This window comes from Salvelinus fontinalis, chromosome 9 (assembly GCF_029448725.1).
Source record: "Salvelinus fontinalis isolate EN_2023a chromosome 9, ASM2944872v1, whole genome shotgun sequence".
Taxonomy (NCBI): Eukaryota; Metazoa; Chordata; class Actinopteri; order Salmoniformes; family Salmonidae; genus Salvelinus; species Salvelinus fontinalis.
Genome location: NC_074673.1, coordinates 4,941,520 through 4,967,026, shown reverse-complemented (window position 1 = coordinate 4,967,026; position 25,507 = coordinate 4,941,520). Strand labels below are relative to the sequence as shown.

The 25,507-nt window shown below is 50.1% G+C and overlaps 1 protein-coding gene across 7 annotated transcripts in view; it reads right to left on the bottom strand.

Annotated features, from left to right (window-relative positions):
* Positions 1-25,507, bottom strand: part of LOC129861938 (tight junction protein ZO-1-like) — a 215,094-nt gene that overhangs the window by 161,930 nt on the left and 27,657 nt on the right. For all 7 annotated transcript variants that reach the window (XM_055933150.1, XM_055933152.1, XM_055933153.1 and 4 more), the window contains exon 2: positions 18,388-18,607. In XM_055933150.1, coding sequence (XP_055789125.1) covers positions 18,388-18,607 — 220 coding nt within the window. The remainder of the gene's footprint in view (positions 1-18,387; positions 18,608-25,507) is intronic.

Sequence of the window (25,507 nt, the reverse complement as noted above, 5' to 3'; positions counted from 1 at the left end):
GGGATACAGTATGGGGCCTGATGTGGGATACAGTATGGGGCCTGATGTGGGTTACAGTATGGGGCCTGATGTGGGATACAGTGTGGGGCCTGATGTGGGATACAGTATGGGTTTCTGTGGGATACAGTATGGGGCCTGATGTGGGATACAGTATGGGGCCTGATGTGGGATACAGTATGGGGCCTGATGTGGGATACAGTATGGGGCCTGATGTGGGATACAGTATGGGGCCTGATGTGGGATACAGTATGGGGCCTGATGTGGGATACAGTATGGGGCCTGATGTGGGATACAGTATGGGGCCTGATGTGGGATATAGTATGGTGCCTGATGTGGGATATAGTATGGGGCCTGATGTGGGATACAGTATGGGGCCTGATGTGGGATACAGTATGGGGCCTGATGTGGGATACAGTATGGGGCCTGATGTGGGATTCACCACAGTATGGGGCCTGATGTGGGATACAGTATGGGGCCTGATGTGGGACACACCACAGTATGGGGCCTGATGTGGGATACAGTATGGGGCCTGATATAGGATACAGTATGTGGCCTGATGTGGTATTCACCACGGTATTGGGCCTGATGTGGGATATAGTATGGGGCCTGATGTGGGATACAGTATGGGGCCTGATGTGGGATACAGTATGGGGCCTGATGTGGGATTCACCACAGTATGGGGCCTGATGTGGGATACAGTATGGGGCCTGATATAGGATACAGTATGGGGCCTGATGTGGTATTCACCACGGTATGGGGCCTGATGTGGGATACAGTATGGGGCCTGATGTGGGATTCACCACGGTATTGGGCCTGATGTGGGATACAGTATGGGGCCTGATGTGGGATACAGTATGGGGCCTGATGTGGGATACAGTATGGGGCCTGATGTGGGATACAGTATGGGGCCTGATATGGAATACAGTATGGGGCCTGATGTGGAATACACCACAGTATGGGGCCTGATGTGGGATACAGTATGGGGCCTGATGTGGGATACAGTGTGGGACCTGATGTGGGATACAGTATGGGGCCTGATGTGGGATACAGTATGGGGCCTGATGTGTGATACAGTATGGGGCCTGATGTGGGATACAGTATGGGGCCTGATGTGGGATACAGTATGGGGCCTGATGTGGAATACACCACAGTATGGGGCCTGATGTGGGATACAGTATGGGGCCTGATGTGGGATACAGTGTGGGGCCTGATGTGGGATACAGTATGGGGCCTGATGTGGGATACAGTATGGGGCCTGATGTGGGATACAGTATGGGGCCTGATATGGGATACAGTATGGGGCCTGATGTGGGATTCACCACAGTATGGAACCTGATGTGGGATACAGTATGGGGCCTGATGTGGGATACAGTATGGGGCCTGATGTGGGATACAGTATGGGGCCTGATGTGGGATACAGTATGGGGCCAGATGTGGGATACAGTATGGGGCCTGATGTGGGATACAGTGTGGGGCCTGATGTGGGATACAGTATGGGGCCTGCTGTGGGATACAGTATGGGGCCTGATGTGGGATACAGTATGGGGCCTGATGTGTGATTCACCACAGTATGGGTCCTGATGTGGGATACAGTATGGGGCCTGATATGGGATACCGTATGGGGCCTGATGTTGGATTCACCACGGTATGGGGCCTGATGTGGGATACAGTATGGGGCCTGATGTGGGATACAGTATGGGGCCTGATGTGGGATACAGTATGGGGCCTGATGTGGGATACAGTATGGGGCCTGATGTGGGATGCAGTATGGGGCCTGATGTGGGATACAGTATGGGGCCTGATGTGGGATACAGTATGGGGCCTGATGTGGGATTCACCACGGTATGGGGCCTGATGTGGGATACAGTATGGGGCCTGATGTGGGATCCAGTATGGGGCCTGATGTGGGATACAGTATGGGGCCTGATGTGGGTTACAGTATGGGGCCTGATGTGGGATACAGTGTGGGGCCTGATGTGGGATACAGTATGGGTTTCTGTGGGATACAGTATGGGGCCTGATGTGGGATACAGTATGGGGCCTGATGTGGGATACACCACAGTATGGGGCCTGATGTGGGATACAGTATGGGGCCTGATATGGGATACAGTATGGGGCCTGATGTGGAATACACCACAGTATGGGGCCTGATGTGGGATACAGTATGAGGCCTGATGTGGGATACAGTATGGGGCCAGATGTGGGATACAGTATGGGGCCTGATGTGGGATACAGTATGAGGCCTGATGTGGGATACAGTATGGGGCTTGATGTGGGATACAGTATGGGGCCTGATATGGGATACAGTACGGGGCCTGATGTGGGATACAGTATGAGGCCTGATGTGGGATACAGTATGGGGCCTGATGTGGGATACAGTATGGGGCCTGATGTGGGATACAGTATGGGGCCTGATGTGGGATACACCACAGTATGGGGCCTGATGTGGGATACAGTATGGGGCCTGATGTGGGATACAGCATGGGGCCTGATGTGGGATACAGTATGGGGCCTGATGTGGGATACAGTATGGGGCCTGATGTGGGATACAGTATGGGGCCTGATGTGGGATACAGTATGGGGCCTGATATGGAATACAGTATGGGGCCTGATGTGGAATACACCACAGTATGGGGCCTGATGTGGGATACAGTATGGGGCCTGATGTGGGATACAGTGTGGGACCTGATGTGGGATACAGTATGGGGCCTGATGTGGGATACAGTATGGGGCCTGATGTGGGATACAGTATGGGGCCTGATGTGGGATACAGTATGGGGCCTGATGTGGGATACAGTATGGGGCCTGATGTGGAATACACCACAGTATGGGGCCTGATGTGGGATACAGTATGGGGCCTGATGTGGGATACAGTGTGGGGCCTGATGTGGGATACAGTGTGGGGCCTGATGTGGGATACAGTATGGGGCCTGATGTGGGATACAGTATGGGGCCTGATATGGGATACAGTATGGGGCCTGATGTGGGATTCACCACAGTATGGGACCTGATGTGGGATACAGTATGGGGCCTGATGTGGGATACAGTATGGGGCCTGATGTGGGATACAGTATGGGGCCTGATGTGGGATACAGTATGGGGCCAGATGTGGGATACAGTATGGGGCCTGATGTGGGATACAGTGTGGGGCCTGATGTGGGATACAGTATGGGGCCTGCTGTGGGATACAGTATGGGGCCTGTTGTGGGATACAGTATGGGGCCTGATGTGGGATTCACCACAGTATGGGTCCTGATGTGGGATACAGTATGGGGCCTGATGTGGGATACCGTATGGGGCCTGATGTTGGATTCACCACGGTATGGGGCCTGATGTGGGATACAGTATGGGGCCTGATGTGGGATACAGTATGGGGCCTGATGTGGGATACAGTATGGGGCCTGATGTGGGATACAGTATGGGGCCTGATGTGGGATACAGTATGGGGCCTGATGTGGGATACAGTATGGGGCCTGATGTGGGATGCAGTATGGGGCCTGATGTGGGATACAGTATGGGGCCTGATGTGGGATACAGTATGGGGCCTGATGTGGGATTCACCACGGTATGGGGCCTGATGTGGGATACAGTATGGGGCCTGATGTGGGATACAGTATGGGGCCTGATGTGGGATACAGTATGGGGCCTGATGTGGGTTACAGTATGGGGCCTGATGTGGGATACAGTGTGGGGCCTGATGTGGGATACAGTATGGGTTTCTGTGGGATACAGTATGGGGCCTGATGTGGGATACAGTATGGGGCCTGATGTGGGATACAGTATGGGGCCTGATGTGGGATACACCACAGTATGAGGCCTGATGTGGGATACAGTATGAGGCCTGATGTGGGATACAGTATGGGGCCTGATGTGGGATACACCACAGTATGGGGCCTGATGTGGGATACAGTATGGGGCCTGATGTGGGATACACCACAGTATGGGGCCTGATGTGGGATACAGTATGAGGCCTGATGTGGGATACAGTATGGGGCCTGATGTGGGATACAGTATGGGGCCTGATGTGGGATACAGTATGGGGCCTGATGTGGGATACAGTATGGGGCCTGATGTGGGATACAGTATGGGGCCTGATGTGGGATACAGTATGGGGCCTGATGTGGGATACAGTATGGGGCCTGATGTGGGATATAGTATGGTGCCTGATGTGGGATATAGTATGGGGCCTGATGTGGGATACAGTATGGGGCCTGATGTGGGATACAGTATGGGGCCTGATGTGGGATACAGTATGGGGCCTGATGTGGGATTCACCACAGTATGGGGCCTGATGTGGGATACAGTATGGGGCCTGATGTGGGACACACCACAGTATGGGGCCTGATGTGGGATACAGTATGGGGCCTGATATAGGATACAGTATGTGGCCTGATGTGGTATTCACCACGGTATTGGGCCTGATGTGGGATATAGTATGGGGCCTGATGTGGGATACAGTATGGGGCCTGATGTGGGATACAGTATGGGGCCTGATGTGGGATTCACCACAGTATGGGGCCTGATGTGGGATACAGTATGGGGCCTGATATAGGATACAGTATGGGGCCTGATGTGGTATTCACCACGGTATGGGGCCTGATGTGGGATACAGTATGGGGCCTGATGTGGGATTCACCACGGTATTGGGCCTGATGTGGGATACAGTATGGGGCCTGATGTGGGATACAGTATGGGGCCTGATGTGGGATACAGTATGGGGCCTGATGTGGGATACAGTATGGGGCCTGATATGGAATACAGTATGGGGCCTGATGTGGAATACACCACAGTATGGGGCCTGATGTGGGATACAGTATGGGGCCTGATGTGGGATACAGTGTGGGACCTGATGTGGGATACAGTATGGGGCCTGATGTGGGATACAGTATGGGGCCTGATGTGTGATACAGTATGGGGCCTGATGTGGGATACAGTATGGGGCCTGATGTGGGATACAGTATGGGGCCTGATGTGGAATACACCACAGTATGGGGCCTGATGTGGGATACAGTATGGGGCCTGATGTGGGATACAGTGTGGGGCCTGATGTGGGATACAGTATGGGGCCTGATGTGGGATACAGTATGGGGCCTGATGTGGGATACAGTATGGGGCCTGATATGGGATACAGTATGGGGCCTGATGTGGGATTCACCACAGTATGGAACCTGATGTGGGATACAGTATGGGGCCTGATGTGGGATACAGTATGGGGCCTGATGTGGGATACAGTATGGGGCCTGATGTGGGATACAGTATGGGGCCAGATGTGGGATACAGTATGGGGCCTGATGTGGGATACAGTGTGGGGCCTGATGTGGGATACAGTATGGGGCCTGCTGTGGGATACAGTATGGGGCCTGATGTGGGATACAGTATGGGGCCTGATGTGTGATTCACCACAGTATGGGTCCTGATGTGGGATACAGTATGGGGCCTGATATGGGATACCGTATGGGGCCTGATGTTGGATTCACCACGGTATGGGGCCTGATGTGGGATACAGTATGGGGCCTGATGTGGGATACAGTATGGGGCCTGATGTGGGATACAGTATGGGGCCTGATGTGGGATACAGTATGGGGCCTGATGTGGGATGCAGTATGGGGCCTGATGTGGGATACAGTATGGGGCCTGATGTGGGATACAGTATGGGGCCTGATGTGGGATTCACCACGGTATGGGGCCTGATGTGGGATACAGTATGGGGCCTGATGTGGGATACAGTATGGGGCCTGATGTGGGATACAGTATGGGGCCTGATGTGGGTTACAGTATGGGGCCTGATGTGGGATACAGTGTGGGGCCTGATGTGGGATACAGTATGGGTTTCTGTGGGATACAGTATGGGGCCTGATGTGGGATACAGTATGGGGCCTGATGTGGGATACACCACAGTATGGGGCCTGATGTGGGATACAGTATGGGGCCTGATGTGGGATACACCACAGTATGGGGCCTGATGTGGGATACAGTATGAGGCCTGATGTGGGATACAGTATGGGGCCTGATGTGGGATACAGTATGGGGCCTGATGTGGGATACAGTATGGGGCCTGATGTGGGATACAGTATGGGGCCTGATGTGGGATACAGTATGGGGCCTGATGTGGGATACAGTATGGGGCCTGATGTGGGATACAGTATGGGGCCTGATGTGGGATATAGTATGGTGCCTGATGTGGGATATAGTATGGGGCCTGATGTGGGATACAGTATGGGGCCTGATGTGGGATACAGTATGGGGCCTGATGTGGGATACAGTATGGGGCCTGATGTGGGATTCACCACGGTATGGGGCCTGATGTGGGATACAGTATGGGGCCTGATGTGGGATACAGTATGGGGCCTGATATAGGATACAGTATGTGGCCTGATGTGGTATTCACCACGGTATTGGGCCTGATGTGGGATATAGTATGGGGCCTGATGTGGGATACAGTATGTGGCCTGATGTGGGATACAGTATGGGGCCTGATGTGGGATTCACCACAGTATGGGGCCTGATGTGGGATACAGTATGGGGCCTGATATAGGATACAGTATGGGGCCTGATGTGGTATTCACCACGGTATGGGGCCTGATGTGGGATACAGTATGGGGCCTGATGTGGGATTCACCACGGTATTGGGCCTGATGTGGGATTCACCACGATATGGGGCCTGATGTATTGCAGTCATTCTTCTTGTCTATATCTCTCATTTGCACTATCCCTGTGATGTTTGCAGATCTGAAGGGTCTTCGTAGATATAAACTGCGTTGTGGTAGAGCCTCCACCATAGATGCACCTAAGGAAGGGGATTAGTGCCAAGGGGAAGAGAACACGTTGGGACCAGCTGCTTTGTCCCTACCGAACCAACCTCTTTTACCGTCTGATTGGAGCTCCCACACTGACTCCTCCATCATAATCTGACTGGAAGGGAATAGGGTTCTATAGGGTTCTGGTCAAAAGTAGTGCACTATGTAGGGAATAAGGTTCTATAGGGCCCTGGTCAAAAGTAGTGCACTATGTAGGGAATAAGGTTCTATAGGGTTCTGGTCAAAAGTAGTGCACTATATAGGGAATAGGGTTTTATAGGGCCTTAATCTAAAGTAGTGCACTATATAGGGAATAGGGTTCTATAGGGTTCTATAGGGTTCTGGTCAAAAGTAGTGCACTGTATAGGGAATAGGGCTCCATTTGGGCTGCAAGCTTGGCCTTCATCACTTCTCCTACAGCCACCACTTTTGTTATGACTCTCAGGACCCTGGGCATGAATCACCACCAAGCTTCAATGAAAATATCTACCTCTCTTATGAAACACCAGCATTGTTCAAATACAAACTCCTTTGTAAAAAATATAATACTAATTAGATTGGCCCCGATATCTCAACAATCCTTTTCTACAATCATCCTTCACAAACAACAACAGAATCAAATGAATATCCTTATCAACTACTAAACAATACAGTTTCATTCAATCTCTAACTGAAATGTACTCTAATTGTAAAAAAAAACAACAGCATACTATTAGATGGTAGAGAATAAACAATCCTTCCTTTATTGGTTTAGTGGTTTGTTATTGTGATTGATCCTAGGGCTTAATGTCCACGATATCTCCCTCCACCATAAATCATGAAGGGAAAGTCAATGGTCTTTGGGATTTATAGTGGAGTAGAGTCCTCTCTCGCTCTCTGTCTTTCTCCCTTTATCTCTCGCTCTTTGTCTCTCTCTCTGTGTGTCTCTCTCTCTCTCTCACTCTTTGTCTCTCTCTCTCTCTTTGTCTCTCTCTCTCTCTCTTTGTCTCTCTCTCTCTCTCTCTCTTTGTCTCTCTCTCTCTCTCTCTTTGTCTCTCTCTCTCTCTCTCTTTGTCTCTCTCTCTCTCTCTCTCTCTCTTTGTCTCTCTCTCTCTCTCTCTCTCTCTTTGTCTCTCTCTCTCTCTCTATGTGTGTCTCTCTCTCTCTCTCTCTATGTGTGTCTCTCTCTCTCTCTCTCTCTCTCTCTATGTGTGTCTCTCTCTCTCTCTCTCTCTCTCTCTATCTGTGTCTCTCTCTCTCTCTCTCTCTCTCTCTATGTGTGTCTCTCTCTCTCTCTCTCTCTCTCTCTATGTGTGTCTCTCTGTCTCTCTCTCTCTCTCTCTCTATGTGTGTCTCTCTGTCTCTCTCTCTCTCTCTCTCTCTATGTCTCTCTCCCTCTCTCTCTCTCTCTCTCTCTCTCTCTCTCTCTCTCTCTCTCTCTCTCTCTCCCTCTCTCCCTCTCTCCCTCTCTCCCTCTCTCCCTCTCTCCCTCTCTCCCTCTCTCCCTCTCTCCCTCTCCCTCTCTCTATTTGTCTCTCTCTCTCTCTCTCTCTGATATACAGCACTTAGAGGGACATGGGCCCCATGATAAAGACAACACAATAATCACTTTGTCAAGACCTCCGGTGCTCACTGTACCAGCCAGGAATATTCCCCCCTATTATAGTCCAGTTGCCGTCTGTGTCTCGGTTTTACCTCAACTAATGTAAGACGTATTTGATCATTACAGAGTTTTTAGTTAGACACCGATTTTGGTAGGATTTATAAACAAACAGTAAAAACAACTCGTTTATTAAAGAACATAGGGAAGTTATGGTGAAGCAACGCAAAGCAACGCAAAGTATAATATCATCCATATTCAACTCAATGCTTCGTGTTAATTATGAGTGTACAGTACGATCATCCATATTCAACTCAATGCGTCGTGTTAATTATGAGTGTACAGTACAATCATCCATATTCAACTCAATGCTTCGTGTTAATTATGAGTGTACAGTACAATCATCCATATTCAACTCAATGCTTCGTGTTAATTATGAGTGTACAGTACGATCATCCATATTCAACTCAATGCGTCGTGTTAATTATGAGTGTACAGTACGATCATCCATATTCAACTCAATGCGTCGTGTTAATTATGAGTGTACAGTACGATCATCCATATTCAACTCAATGCTTCGTGTTAATTATGAGTGTACAGTACGATCATCCATATTCAACTCAATGCATCATCTATAGGGCCTATGTATGAACTTGTTCTATGATTATATGAATGCAGCCGTTTGTATTCAAAGTGAATATCCAGTGTGCAACAGCATAACACATGTCAACGATTGAATATGAAGTAGGAAATGGCATTGAAAATATAAATGTTATATTTCACCGTAGTCAAAGGTACATGCAGTGATGTACCATGGGTCTCATATGTAGGGATGCACACACACACACACACACACACACACACACACACACACACACACACACACACACACACACACACACACACACACACACACTCTGCTCCTATGTCACGCATACCCCAGGCACAACCGCTTCGTGTCTTTGTCACATACTAAAGTCACGCACACGGAGGCGTCACACGGAGGCGTCACGCGGAGGCGTCACACAGAGGCGTCACACAGAGGCATCACACGGAGGCGTCACGCGGAGGCATCACACGGAGGATTTGTCCTGTTTTTACATTTTTCAATTGTTCAGTTAAATGACAAAACTTCCTTTTTAAGCCCACGTTTTATCATCATTATTTATAAAAAGATCTGTCAGGGGAACACTGAAAGGACCAGGCATAGTGTACTCCTCATCTCCCCTATGCTCCTCTCCCCCATGCTCCTCTCCCCCATGCTCCTCTCCCCCATGCTCCTCTCCCCCATGCTCCTCATCTCCCCCATGCTCCTCTCCCCTATGCTCCTCTCCCCTATGCTCCTCTCCCCTATGCTCCTCTCCCCTATGCTCCTCTCCCCCATGCTCCTCTCCCCCATGCTCCTCATCTCCCCCATGCTCCTCTCCCCTCATGCTCCTCTCCCCTCATGCTCCTCTCCCCCATGCTCCTCTCCCCTCATGCTCCTCTCCCCCATGCTCCTCATCTCCCCCATGCTCCTCTCCCCTCATGCTCCTCTCCCCTCATGCTCCTCTCCCCCATGCTCCTCTCCCCTATGCTCCTCTCCCCCATGCTCCTCCTCTCCCCTATGCTCCTCTCCCCTCATGCTCCTCTCCCCCATGCTCCTCATCTCCCCCATGCTCCTCTCCCCTCATGCTCCTCTCCCCTATGCTCCTCTCCCCCATGCTCCTCTCCCCTATGCTCCTCTCCCCCATGCTCCTCTCCCCTATGCTCCTCTCCCCTATGCTCCTCTCCCCCATGCTCCTCCTCTCCCCTATGCTCCTCCCCCCCATGCTCGTCTCCCCCATACTCCTCATCTCCCCTATGCTCCTCTCCCCCATGCTCCTCTCCCCCATGCTCCTCTCCCCCATACTCCTCATCTCCCCTATGCTTCTCTCCCCCATGCTCCTCCCCCTCATGCTCCTCTCCCCCATGCTCCTCCTCTCCCCTATGCCCCTCTCCCCTATGCTCCTCTCCCCTATGCTCATCTCCCCCATACTCCTCCCCCCCATTCTCCTCTCCCCCCATACTCCTCCTCTCCCCCCATACTCCTCCTCTCCCCCATACTCCTCCTCTCCCCCCATACTCCTCCTCTCCCCCCATACTCCTCCTCTCCCCCCATACTCCTCCTCTCCCCCATACTCCTCCTCTCCCCCATACTCCTCCTCTCCCCCCATACTCCTCCTCTCCCCCCATACTCATCTCCCTCAGTGCTCCTCCACATCTCATCTTCCTCCTCCTCCTCCTCCTCCTCCCTCCTCCTCCTCCTCCTCCTCCTCCTCCTCCTCCTCCTCCTCCTCCTTCACATTGGATTCATCTCCCTCCAACAATACCCTGAATATACAGATTGGTTAATTCATCTGCAGTTGCTGCTCCAGTCTCCTCTGTAAATGCAGCTGCAGCACTTCCAGGAGACTGAGCAGAGGGAGAGCAGAAACGCTTATGCTGGTGTTTTTAGGTACGGGAGGAGGGGAGGGGGAGGAGGGGAGGGGGGTGGAGGGGATGGGGAGGGGGGGGGGAGGGGAGGGGGAGGAGGGGAGGGGGAGGAGGGGAGGGGGGTGGAGGGGAGGGGGAGGAGGGGAGGGGTAGGAGGGGATGGGGAGGGGGTGGAGGGGAGGGGGGAGGAGGGAGGGGGGGAGGAGGGGAGGGGGGTGGAGGGGATGGGGAGGAGGGGATGGGGAGGGGGTGGAGGGGGAGGAGGGGAGGGGGGTGGAGGGGAGGGGGAGGAGGGGAGAGGGGTGGAGGGGAGGGGGAGGAGGGGAGGGGGGGAGGGGATGGGGAGGGGGAGGAGGGGATGGGGAGGAGGGGAGGGGGGTGGAGGGGAGGGGGTGCTCTGAGAGCCTCTGTCCACAGTACCCTATACTGCAGCCAGAAAAGGGATTTTAGGTGTGTGTGTGTGTGTGCGTGCGCATAAGCACAAGGAGAGGGGCAAGCAGAGCTATACAAGTGAATAACAGATTAAGACTTTGAGCGAGGTCAATCTGAAAGCCGATCGGTTGAGTGATCCCGCACCTTTAAGAGTGATTATTTTAATTAACGCTTTTATCTGGACTTAAAGCTGCGTCTGGTACATCAGATAACTAGGGCCTGCCCGGTTTGGCTGTACCTGGTACATCAAATAGTCTCTCTGGTCTGGGATGTACTGTAACCTCTCTGGTCTGGGATGTACTCTAACCTCTCTGGTCTGGGATGTACTCTAACCTCTCTGGTCTGGGATATACTCTAACCTCTCTGGTCTGGGATGTACTCTAACCTCTCTGGTCTGGGATGTACTCTAACCTCTCTGGTCTGGGATGTACTCTAACCTCTCTGGTCTGGGATATACTCTAACCTCTCTGGTCTGGGATGTACTCTAACCTCTCTGTTCCGGGATGTACTCTAACCTCTCTGGTCTGGGATGTACTCGAACCTCTCTGGTCTGGGATGTACTCTAACCTCTCTGGTCTGGGATATACTCTAACCTCTCTGTTCCGGGATGTACTCTAACCTCTCTGGTCTGGGATGTACTCTAACCTCTCTGGTCTGGGATGTACTCTAACCTCTCTGGTCTGGGATGTACTCTAACCTCTCTGGTCTGGGATGTACTCTAACCTCTCTGGTCTGGGATGTACTCTAACCTCTCTGGTCTGGGATGTACTCTAACCTCTCTGGTCTGGGATATACTCTAACCTCTCTGGTCTGGGATGTACTCTAACCTCTCTGGTCTGGGATATACTCTAACCTCTCTGGTCTGGGATATACTCTAACCTCTCTGGTCTGGGATGTACTCGAACCTCTCTGGTCTGGGATGTACTCTAACCTCTCTGGTCTGGGATATACTCCAACCTCTCTGGTCTCTGTACTCTAACCTCTCTGGTCTGGGATGTACTCTAACCTCTCTGGTCTGGGATATACTCTAACCTCTCTGGTCTAGGATGTACTCTAACCTCTCTGGTCTGGGATATACTCTAACCTCTCTGGTCTCTGTACTCTAACCTCTCTGGTCTGGGATGTACTCTAACCTCTCTGGTCTGGGATGTACTCTAACCTCTCTGGTCTGGGATGTACTCTAACCTCTCTGGTCTGGGATGTACTCTAACCTCTCTGGTCTGGGATGTACTCTAACCTCTCTGGTCTGGGATATACTCTAACCTCTCTGGTCTGGGATGTACTCTAACCTCTCTGGTCTGGGATGTACTCTAACCTCTCTGGTCTGGGATGTACTCTAACCTCTCTGGTCTGGGATGTACTCTAACCTCTCTGGTCTGGGATATACTCTAACCTCTCTGGTCTGGGATGTACTCTAACCTCTCTGGTCTGGGATGTACTCTAACCTCTCTGGTCTGGGATGTACTCTAACCTCTCTGGTCTGGGATGTACTCTAACCTCTCTGGTCTGGGATATACTCTAACCTCTCTGGTCTCTGTACTCTAACCTCTCTGGTCTGGGATGTACTCTAACCTCTCTGGTCTGGGATATACTCTAACCTCTCTGGTCTCTGTACTCTAACCTCTCTGGTCTGGGATGTACTCTAACCTCTCTGGTCTGGGATATACTCTAACCTCTCTGTTCCGGGATGTACTCTAACCTCTCTGGTCTGGGATGTACTCTAACCTCTCTGGTCTCTGTACTCTAACCTCTCTGGTCTGGGATGTACTCTAACCTCTCTGGTCTGGGATGTACTCTAACCTCTCTGGTCTGGGGTGTACTCTAACCTCTCTGGTCTGGGATATACTCTAACCTCTCTGGTCTGGGATATACTCTAACCTCTCTGGTCTGGGATGTACTCTAACCTCTCTGGTCTGGGATGTACTCGAACCTCTCTGGTCTGGGATGTACTCGAACCTCTCTGGTCTGGGATGTACTCGAACCTCTCTGGTCTGGGATGTACTCTAACCTCTCTGGTCTGGGATGTACTCTAACCTCTCTGGTCTGGGATGTACTCTAACCTCTCTGGTCTGGGATGTACTCTAACCTCTCTGGTCTGGGATGTACTCTAACCTCTCTGGTCTGGGATGTACTCTAACCTCTCTGGTCTGGGATGTACTCTAACCTCTCTGATCTGGGATGTACTCTAACCTCTCTGGTCTGGGATGTACTCTAACCTCTCTGGTCTGGGATGTACTCGAACCTCTCTGGTCTGGGATGTACTCTAACCTCTCTGGTCTGGGATGTACTCGAACCTCTCTGGTCTGGGATGTACTCTAACCTCTCTGATCTGGGATGTACTCTAACCTCTCTGGTCTGGGATGTACTCTAACATCTCTGGTCTGGGATGTACTCTAACCTCTCTGGTCTCTGTACTCTAACCTCTCTGATCTGGGATATACTCTAACCTCTCTGGTCTGGGATATACTCTAACCTCTCTGGTCTCTGTACTCTAACCTCTCTGGTCTGGGATGTACTCTAACCTCTCTGGTCTGGGATATACTCTAACCTCTCTGTTCCGGGATGTACTCTAACCTCTCTGGTCTGGGATGTACTCTAACCTCTCTGGTCTGGGATGTACTCGAACCTCTCTGGTCTGGGATGTACTCTAACCTCTCTGGTCTGGGATGTACTCGAACCTCTCTGGTCTGGGATGTACTCTAACCTCTCTGATCTGGGATGTACTCTAACCTCTCTGGTCTGGGATGTACTCTAACCTCTCTGGTCTGGGATGTACTCTAACCTCTCTGGTCTGGGATGTACTCTAACCTCTCTGGTCTGCGATGTACTCTAACCTCTCTGGTCTGGGATGTACTCTAACCTCTCTGGTCTGGGATGTACTCTAACCTCTCTGGTCTGGGATATACTCTAACCTCTCTGGTCTGGGATGTACTCTAACCTCTCTGGTCTGGGATGTACTCTAACCTCTCTGGTCTGGGATGTACTCTAACCTCTCTGGTCTGGGATGTACTCTAACCTCTCTGGTCTGGGATATACTCTAACCTCTCTGGTCTCTGTACTCTAACCTCTCTGGTCTGGGATGTACTCTAACCTCTCTGGTCTGGGATATACTCTAACCTCTCTGGTCTCTGTACTCTAACCTCTCTGGTCTGGGATGTACTCTAACCTCTCTGGTCTGGGATATACTCTAACCTCTCTGTTCCGGGATGTACTCTAACCTCTCTGGTCTGGGATGTACTCTAACCTCTCTGGTCTGGGATGTACTCTAACCTCTCTGGTCTGGGATGTACTCTAACCTCTCTGGTCTGGGATGTACTCTAACCTCTCTGATCTGGGATATACTCTAACCTCTCTGGTCTGGGATGTACTCTAACCTCTCTGGTCTGGGATGTACTCTAACCTCTCTGGTCTGGGATGTACTCTAACCTCTCTGGTCTGGGATGTACTCTAACCTCTCTGGTCTGGGATATACTCTAACCTCTCTGGTCTGGGATGTAGTCTAACCTCTCTGATCTGGGATATACTCTAACCTCTCTGATCTGGGATGTACTCTAACCTCTCTGGTCTCTGTACTCTAACCTCTCTGATCTGGGATATACTCTAACCTCTCTGGTCTGGGATGTACTCTAACCTCTCTGGTCTGGGATGTACTCTAACCTCTCTGGTCTGGGATATACTCTAACCTCTCTGGTCTGGGATGTACTCTAACCTCTCTGCAGCAAACATTCCTTCCTGAAAACATTCCTTTAAATAGCTGAGGAAGGAGAAAAATGCTGCATTAAAAAAACACATATTTTTTTAGTTCTCATATATAATCAAGGTCCTTAGATTTAAAAAAAAAAAGATCATTAAGTGAACAAGTACAGTGCAGTTCATGTTGTATATTGTGTGTGTGTGTGTGTGTGTGTGTGTGTTTCTCTCTCTCTGTGTGTGTGTGCACTTCCAGTACATGTATTAATTAAAATACAGCTTGGCTCTCTCTCATCCGAACTAAGTCCATATAAATTGCCTGCTGCGTTATGCTGGAGACACAGGTAGGATAAGCACTTCCCTCAGAACATTGGCTGCATCTCACAATGCACCCTATTCCCTATATAGTGCACTACTCTAGAGCCCTGTTCCCTATATAGTGCACTACTCTAGAGCCCTGTTCCCTATATAGTGCACTACTCTGGAGCCCTGTTCCCTATATAGTGCACTATTCTAGAGCCCTCTTCCCTATATAGTGCACTATTCTAGAGCCCTATTCCCTATATAGGGCACTACTCTAGAGCCCTATTCCCTATATAGTACACTACTCTAGAGCCCTGTTCCCTATATAGTGCACTATTCTAGAGCCCTATTCCCTATATAGTGCACTACTCTAGAGCCCTATTCCCTATATAGTGCACTACTCTAGAGCCCTATTCCCTATATAGTGCACTACTCTAGAGCCCTATTCCCTATATAGTGCACTACTCTAGAGCCCTGTTCCCTAAATAGTGCACTATTTGTTACTGTCTGTCCAGGTGTCACTGTCTGTTACTGTCTGTCCAGGTGTGACTGTCTGTTACTGTCTGTCCAGGTGTTACTGTCTGTCCAGGTGTCACTGTCTGTTACTGTCTGTCCAGGTGTCACTGTCTGTCCAGGTGTTACTGTCTGTCCAGGTGTTACTGTCTGTCCAGGTGTCACTGTCTGTCCAGGTGTCACTGTCTGTTCAGGTGTCACTGTCTGTTACTGTCCGTCCAGGTGTTACTGTCTGTCCAGGTGTCACTGTCTGTTACTGTCTGTCCAGGTGTCACTGTCTGTCCAGGTGTTACTGTCTGTCCAGGTGTTACTGTCTGTTACTGTCCGTCCAGGTGTTACTGTCTGTCCAGGTGTTACTGTCTGTTACTGTCCGTCCAGGTGTTACTGTCTGTCCAGGTGTCACTCTCTGGTACTGTCTGTCCAGGTGTCACTGTCTGTTACTGTCCGTCCAGGTGTCACTGTCTGTTACTGTCTGTCCAGGTGTCACTGTCTGTTACTGTCTGTCCAGGTGTCACTGTCTGTTACTGTCTGTCCAGGTGTTACTGTCTGTCCAGGTGTCACTGTCTGTTACTGTCTGTCCAGGTGTTACTGTCTGTCCAGGTGTCACTGTCTGTCCAGGTGTCACTGTCTATTACTGTCTGTCCAGGTGTCACTGTCTGTTACTGTCTGTCCAGGTGTCACTGTCTGTTACTGTCTGTCCAGGTGTTACTGTCTGTCCAGGTGTCACTGTCTGTTACTGTCCGTCCAGGTGTCACTGTCTGTTACTGTCTGTCCAGGTGTCACTGTCTGTTACTGTCTGTCCAGGTGTCACTGTCTGTATCTGTCTGTCCAGGTGTCACTGTCTGTATCTGTCTGTCCAGGTGTCACTGTCTGTTACTGTCTGTCCAGGTGTCACTGTCTGTTACTGTCTGTTACTGTCTGTCCAGGTGTCACTGTCTGTTACTGTCTGTCCAGGTGTCACTGTCTGTTACTGTCTGTTACTGTCCGTCCAGGTGTCACTGTCTGTTACTGTCTGTCCAGGTGTCACTGTCTGTTACTGTCCGTCCAGGTGTTACTGTCTGTTACTGTCTGTCCAGGTGTCACTGTCTGTTACTGTCCGTCCAGGTGTCACTGTCTGCTACTGTCTGTCCAGGTGTCACTGTCTGTTACTGTCCGTCCAGGTGTTACTGTCTGTTACTGTCTGTCCAGGTGTCACTGTCTGTTACTGTCTGTCCAGGTGTCACTGTCTGTTACTGTCTGTTACTGTCTGTCCAGGTGTCACTGTCTGTTACTGTCTGTCCAGGTGTCACTGTCTGTTACTGTCTGTTACTGTCTGTTACTGTCTGTTACTGTCTGTTACTGTCTGTTACTGTCTGTTACTGTCTTTTCAGGTGTCACTGTCTGTCCAGGTGTCACTGTCTGTTACTGTCTGTCCAGGTGTCACTGTCTGTTACTGTCTGTCCAGGTGTCACTGTCTGTCCAGGTGTCACTGTCTGTTACTGTCTGTCCAGGTGTCACTGTCTGTCCAGGTGTCACTGTCTGTTACTGTCTGTCCAGGTGTCACTGTCTGTTACTGTCTGTCCAGGTGTCACTGTCTGTCCAGGTGTCACTGTCTGTTACTGTCTGTCCAGGTGTCACTGTCTGTTACTGTCTGTCCAGGTGTTACTGTCTGTTACTGTCTGTCCAGGTGTCACTGTCTGTTACTGTCTGTCCAGGTGTCACTGTCTGTTACTGTCTGTCCAGGTGTCACTGTCTGTCCAGGTGTCACTGTCTGTCACCTCAAATTTTTCTCTCAACATGTGCACCTACGTTGTAAACTGTCATTCATAGGCTCGGTTGTAGTAACCTCATGATGGGTATTGGGAACATTTGAGTATCATGGAGTAACCTAAACCTGTCACTGTCACATTGAACTGGGTGAATGGAATATAAATGACAGACGTCCAATATGCTGTAATAGAAATAAGGTCATACTCATGAAAAAATATTGTCCTCCCTCATCATAAACGCCACCAAACTCCACTGACACACACACAGACAGACAGACAGACAGACAGACAGACAGACAGACAGACAGACAGACAGACAGACAGACAGACAGACAACCACTTGGCCCACGGGCCGCCAGTTGGGGAACCGTGGTATAGGATATCTTACATTAAAGTGGAATTAGTTGAACACATTAGAATTCAAAGCTGTGTGTGTGTGTGTGTGTGTGTGTGTGTCTGTGTGTGTGTGTGTGTGTGTGTGTCTGTGTGTGTGTGTGTGTGTGTGTGTGTCTATGTGTGTGTGTGTGTCTATGTGTGTGTATGTGTACCAGTGGTTATACTGGTTGTGGACTGTTTAAATAGTTGATGAATGATGTCATTGATTCTACCCATTCTGGTGTTTCTATTGGACTGTGGTTCCTAGTGTCTCAGTGAAACTCGGACAATTTCCGACTTGGAAATTCGTCGTAGAAAGATGAGCGCCGAGTTTCCCACTTAGAAACGTTTCCAAGTCAATCAAAAGGAATCTCAGTAGTGTCCCTTTTAAATGTTGTTCTGTCTGTTTGGACCAAAACAATCTGCTAAATTACCATATTACTACCCTTAACCTCTATTCCTTTAAGCCTCTATGTCACGTAGCGTCTTCACTTACGTTGGAGTCCAGCACGGCGACGCTGTCCAGGCTCTTGCTCCTGTGGATACGTCCTTTGATCTTGCGTAGCGAAGGCTGGGCCTGATGTATGCTGCTCACAGACGACGATGCAGAGATCAAGCCGTGTCCGTGTCCGTGTCCGTGTCCTTGACCTTGACCTTGACCCCGGCTGGCTCTGCCGTGTGGAAGGTTGCCGGGGTGGAGGAGGCTGGGGTGAATCCTGAGGGTCAGAGGTAAAAAACATCACATCAGGATCACCATACACTCAGAGAATAGATTTAGAGAATGTCCCTTAAGGACGAATCGGTCGCAGAAAAATTACAAACAATTAACAAGTGGACATGTGCCTGGCCTCTTAGGTTAGTGTATGAACCAAAGTATTAGCTAGTAGTACTGTGTCTTAGTGTATGAACCCATGAAGATGGCCCTGATGGACTAATCTAATGGATATCATGGGGCCAGTTTCCCGGACACAGATTCATTCTAGTCATTGGCTAAAATGCACTTTTCATGGAGATGCCCAAACCGGACCCTATTATCAGACCCACAGACCCGTTATCAGACCCACAATGGTATCTCCACTCAGTACATCTCAGTACCCAGCTAGCACCTAACGTTCTGAAAACCATCTCCACTCAGTACATCTCAGTACCCAGCTAGCACCTAACGTTCTGAAAACCATATATTTGTTTAGTTGGAATTTTTCAGTACGTCAGCATAACGTTTTTTTCTGCAGGTTTCCTCACGGTTATATTTTAAAGTCCTGTTCTCAGAACATTAATAAGAAAACGTTCCATTAAAAAGCACCAGAGAACATTAGTAACGTTCCGAGAACGTTGTAAGAACATTATTTAAAAAAACAAACATTCCGTTCTCAGCATCAAACAAAACTCTCTCTTAACCTCCATCTTGTTTAAGTGTGTTGGCCGCGCCCACTAATTGGGCCACACCTGATCTTAACGAGTGCTATTTGAATAGACTAAAATGAATAGGTTTTTGGGGTATTTTTCTTAAAACTGCACTGTTGGTTAAGGGCTTGTAAGTACGCATTTCACTGTATGGTCTACACTTGTTGTATTCGGTGCATGTGACAAATAAAATTGGAATTGATTTGAAGGTTGTATGCAAAAATAACCATAGGATAACCACGTGTTCACCAAGCTCTAGGAAACAAATGGTTGTGAGAACGTTATGTACTAGCTGGGTAAAAAGCCTATAGAGGGACACAAATAGACCATAATAAACCTAAAGACGAACAGACGGACACAAATAGACCATAATAAGCCTAAAGACGAACAGACGGACACAAATAGACCATAATAAGCCTAAAGACGAACAGACGGACACAAATAGACCATAATAAGCCTAAAGACAAACAGACGCACACAAATAGACCATAATAAGCCTAAAGACGAACAGACGGACACAAATAGACCATAATAAGCCTAAAGACGAACAGACGGACACAAATAGACCATAATAAGCCTAAAGACGAACAGACGGACACAAATAGACCATAATAAGCCTAAAGACGAACAGACGGACACACAGTGAATGGAGGGGGAACAAACAGAATTGTCAAGCTTTATATTTGTTTCTATAAAGGCCACAGTTCCCTGTTGAATTACATGGCATTTAATGCAGGTATGCATAATAGGATGGAATTAGTGTTGAATGGCACCCAGGCCCTGTAGGAGATGTGTGCGTGTGCGTGTGCGTGTGCGTGTGCGTGTGTGTGTGTGTGTGTGGCCCTGAGACAAGCCCTGTAGTAAGGAGAGACAGTTACAACTCAGTAACTATGTGGAAAGTTACACCAGGCAACACTGAGTAAACTATCATGTCGTTTTCAATGAAAGAGGAGACACGAGGAGGTCTCTGGAGACACGAGGAGGTCTCTGGAGACACGAGGAGGTCTCTGGAGACACGAGGAGGTCTCTGGAGACACGAGGAGGTCTCTGATGACCAGAGACCAGGCAACACTGAGTAAACTATCAGTGATCTGTCGCTTTCAATGAAAGAGGAGACACGAGGAGGTCTCTGGAGACACGAGGAGGTCTCTGATGACCAGAGACCAGGCAACACTGAGTAAACTATCAGTGATCTGTCGCTTTCAATGAAAGAGGAGACACGAGGAGGTCTCTGGAGACACGAGGAGGTCTCTGATGACCAGAGACCAGACAACCACAGTTTAACTGTTGGAGACCAGAGACCAGACAACCACAGTTTAACCGTTGGAGACCAGAGACCAGACAACCACAGTTTAACTGTTGGAGAACAGAGACCAGACAACCACAGTATAACTGTTGGAGACCAGAGACCAGACAACCACAGTATAACTGTTGGAGACCAGAGACCAGACAACCACAGTTTAACTGTTGGAGACCAGAGACCAGACAACCACGGTTTAACTGTTGGAGACCAGAGACCAGACAACCACAGTTTAACTGTTGGAGACCAGAGACCAGACAACCACAGTATAACTGTTGGAGACCAGACAACCACAGTTTAACTGTTGGAGACCAGAGACCAGACAACCACAGTTTAACTGTTGGAGACCAGAGACCAGACAACCACAGTATAACTGTTGGAGACCAGAGACCAGACAACCACAGTTTAACCGTTGGAGACCAGACAACCACAGTTTAACTGTTGGAGAACAGACAACCACAGTTTAACTGTTGGAGACCAGAGACCAGACAACCACAGTTTAACTGTTGGAGACCAGAGACCAGACAACCACAGTATAACCGTTGGAGACCAGAGACCAGACAACCACAGTATAACCGTTGGAGACCAGAGACCAGACAACCACAGTTTAAATGTTGGAGACCAGACAACCACAGTATAACTGTTGGAGACCAGAGACCAGACAACCACAGTATAACCGTTGGAGACCAGAGACCAGACAACCACAGTATAACCGTTGGAGACCAGAGACCAGACAACCACAGTTTAACTGTTGGAGACCAGAGACCAGACAACCACAGTTTAACTGTTGGAGACCAGACAACCACAGTTTAACTGTTGGAGACCAGACAACCACAGTTTAACTGTTGGAGACCAGAGACCAGACAACCACAGTTTAACTGTTGGAGACCAGACAACCACAGTATAACCGTTGGAGACCAGAGACCAGACAACCACAGTTTAACTGTTGGAGACCAGACAACCACAGTTTAACTGTTGGAGACCAGACAACCACAGTTTAACTGTTGGAGACCAGACAACCACAGTTTAACCGTTGGAGACCAGACAACCACAGTATAACCGTTGGAGACCAGAGACCAGACAACCACAGTTTAACTGTTGGAGACCAGACAACCACAGTTTAACTGTTGGAGACCAGAGACCAGACAACCACAGTATAACCGTTGGAGACCAGAGACCAGACAACCACAGTTTAACTGTTGGAGACCAGAGACCAGACAACCACAGTTTAACCGTTGGAGACCAGAGACCAGACAACCACAGTTTAACCGTTGGAGACCAGACAACCACAGTTTAACCGTTGGAGACCAGACAACCACAGTTTAACCCTTGGAGACCAGACAACCACAGTTTAACCGTTGGAGACCAGAGACCAGACAACCACAGTTTAACTGTTGGAGACCAGAGACCAGACAACCACAGTTTAACTGTTGGAGACCAGACAACCACAGTTTAACCGTTGGAGACCAGACAACCACAGTTTAACTGTTGGAGACCAGAGACCAGACAACCACAGTATAACTGTTGGAGACCAGAGACCAGACAACCACAGTATAACCGTTGGAGACCAGAGACCAGACAACCACAGTTTAACTGTTGGAGACCAGACAACCACAGTTTAACCGTTGGAGACCAGAGACCAGACAACCACAGTATAACCGTTGGAGACCAGAGACCAGACAACCACAGTTTAACTGTTGGAGACCAGACAACCACAGTTTAACCGTTGGAGACCAGAGACCAGGCAACCACAGTTTAACTGTTGGAGACCAGAGACCAGACAACCACAGTTTAACTGTTGGAGACCAGACAACCACAGTATAACCGTTGGAGACCAGAGACCAGACAACCACAGTTTAACTGTTGGAGACCAGAGACCAGACAACCACAGTTTAACTGTTGGAGACCAGACAACCACAGTTTAACCGTTGGAGACCAGAGACCAGACAACCACAGTTTAACTGTTGGAGACCAGACAACCACAGTTTAACTGTTGGAGACCAGACAACCACAGTTTAACTGTTGGAGACCAGAGACCAGACAACCACAGTTTAACTGTTGGAGACCAGACAACCACAGTTTAACCGTTGGAGACCAGAGACCAGACAACCACAGTTTAACTGTTGGAGACCAGACAACCACAGTTTAACTGTTGGAGACCAGACAACCACAGTTTAACTGTTGGAGACCAGAGACCAGACAACCACAGTTTAACTGTTGGAGACCAGACAACCACAGTTTAACTGTTGGAGACCAGACAACCACAGTTTAACCGTTGGAGACCAGAGACCAGACAACCACAGTTTAACTGTTGGAGACCAGACAACCAGACAACCACAGTTTAACCGTTGGAGACCAGAGACCAGACAACCACAGTTTAACCAAAGTAGTGCAGGGCAGGCCCATAGGGGAGAGTAGTACAGGGCAGGCCCATAGGGGAGAGTAGTACAGGGCAGGCCCATAGGATAGTAGGAGAGTAGTACAGGGCAGGCCTATAGGAGAGTAGGAGAGTAGTACAGGGCAGGCCCATAGGATAGTAGGAGAGTAGTACAGGGCAGGCCCATAGGATAGTAGGAGAGTAGTACAGGGCAGGCCCATAGGGGAGAGTTGTACAGGGCAGGCCCATAGGATAGTAGGAGAGTAGTACAGGGCAGGCCCATAGGGGAGAGTTGTACAGGGCAGGCCCATAGGATAGTAGGAGAGTAGTACAGGGCAGGCCCATAGGATAGTAGGAGAGTAGTACAGGGCAGGCCCATAGGATAGTAGGAGAGTAGTACAGGGCAGGCCCATAGGATAGTAGGAGAGTTGTACAGGGCAGGCCCATAGGATAGTAGGAGAGTAGTACAGGGCAGGCCCATAGGATAGTAGGAGAGTAGTGCAGGGCAGGCCCATAGGATAGTAGGAGAGTAGTACAGGACAGGCTCATAGGATAGTAGGAGAGTAGTACAGGACAGGCCCATAGGATAGTAGGAGAGTAGTACAGGGCAGGCCCATAGGGGAGAGTAGTGCAGGGCAGGCCCATAGGATAGTAGGAGAGTAGTACAGGGCAGGCCCATAGGATAGTAGGAGAGTAGTACAGGGCAGGCCCATAGGGGAGAGTAGTACAGGACAGACCCATAGGATAGTAGGAGAGTAGTACAGGGCAGGCCCATAGGATAGTAGGAGAGTAGTACAGGGCAGGCCCATAGGATAGTAGGAGAGTAGTACAGGGCAGGCTCATAGGATAGTAGGAGAGTAGTACAGGGCAGGCCCATAGGATAGTAGGAGAGTAGTACAGGGCAGGCCCATAGGAGAGTAGTACAGGGCAGGCCCATAGGGGAGAGCAGTACAGGGCAGGCCTATAGGATAGTAGGAGAGTAGTACAGGGCAGGCCTATAGGATAGTAGGAGAGTAGTACAGGGCAGGCCCGTAGGGGAGAGTAGTACAGGGCAGGCCCATAGGGGAGAGTAGTACAGGGCAGGCCCATAGGGGAGAGTAGTACAGGGCAGGCCCATAGGGGAGAGTAGTACAGGGCAGGCCCATAGGATAGTAGGAGAGTAGTACAGGGCAGGCCCATAGAATAGTATGAGAGTAGTACAGGACAGGCCCATAGGATAGTAGGAGAGTAGTACAGGGCAGGCCCATAGGGGAGAGTAGTACAGGGCAGGCCCATAGGGGAGAGCAGTACAGGACAGGCCCATAGGATAGTAGGAGAGTAGTACAGGGCAGGCCCATAGGATAGTAGGAGAGTAGTGCAGGGCAGGCCCATAGGGGAGAGCAGTACAGGGCAGGCCCATAGGATAGTAGGAGAGTCGTACAGGGCAGGCCCATAGGGGAGAGCAGTACAGGGCAGGCCCATAGGATAGTAGGAGAGTTGTACAGGACAGGCTCATAGGATAGTAGGATAGTAGTACAGGGCAGGCCCATAGGATAGTAGGAGAGTAGTACAGGACAGGCCCATAGGGGAGAGTAGTACAGGGCAGGCCCATAGGGGAGAGTAGTACAGGGCAGGCCCATAGGATAGTAGGAGAGTAGTACAGGGCAGGCCCATAGGATAGTAGGAGAGTAGTACAGGACAGGCCCATAGGATAGTAGGAGAGTAGTACAGGGCAGGCCCATAGGGGAGAGTAGTACAGGGCAGGCCCATAGGATAGTAGGAGAGTAGTACAGGGCAGGCCCATAGGGGAGAGTAGTACAGGGCAGGCCCATAGGATAGTAGGAGAGTAGTACAGGACAGGCCCATAGGGGAGAGTAGTACAGGGCAGGCCCATAGGATAGTAGGAGAGTAGTACAGGGCAGGCCCATAGGATAGTAGGAGAGTAGTGCAGGGCAGGCCCATAGGATAGTAGGAGAGTAGTACAGGGCAGGCCCATAGGATAGTAGGAGAGTAGTACAGGGCAGGCCCATAGGGGAGAGTAGTACAGGGCAGGCCCATAGGATAGTAGGAGAGTAGTGCAGGGCAGGCCCATAGGATAGTAGGAGAGCAGTACAGGGCAGGCCCATAGGATAGTAGGAGAGTAGTACAGGGCAGAACTATAGGATAGTAGGAGAGTTGTACAGGGCAGGCCCATAGGATAGTAGGAGAGTAGTACAGGGCAGGCCCATAGGGGAGAGTAGTACAGGGCAGGCCCATAGGATAGTAGGAGAGTAGTGCAGGGCAGGCCCATAGGATTGTAGGAGAGTAGTACAGGGCAGGCCCATAGGATAGTAGGAGAGTAGTACAGGGCAGGCCCGTAGGATAGTAGGAGAGTAGTACAGGGCAGGCCCATAGGATAGTAGGAGAGCAGTACAGGGCAGGCCCATAGGATAGTAGGAGAGTAGTACAGGGCAGGCCCGTAGGATAGTAGGAGAGTAGTACAGGGCAGGCCCATAGGATAGTAGGAGAGTTGTACAGGGCAGGCCCATAGGATAGTAGGAGAGTAGTACAGGGCAG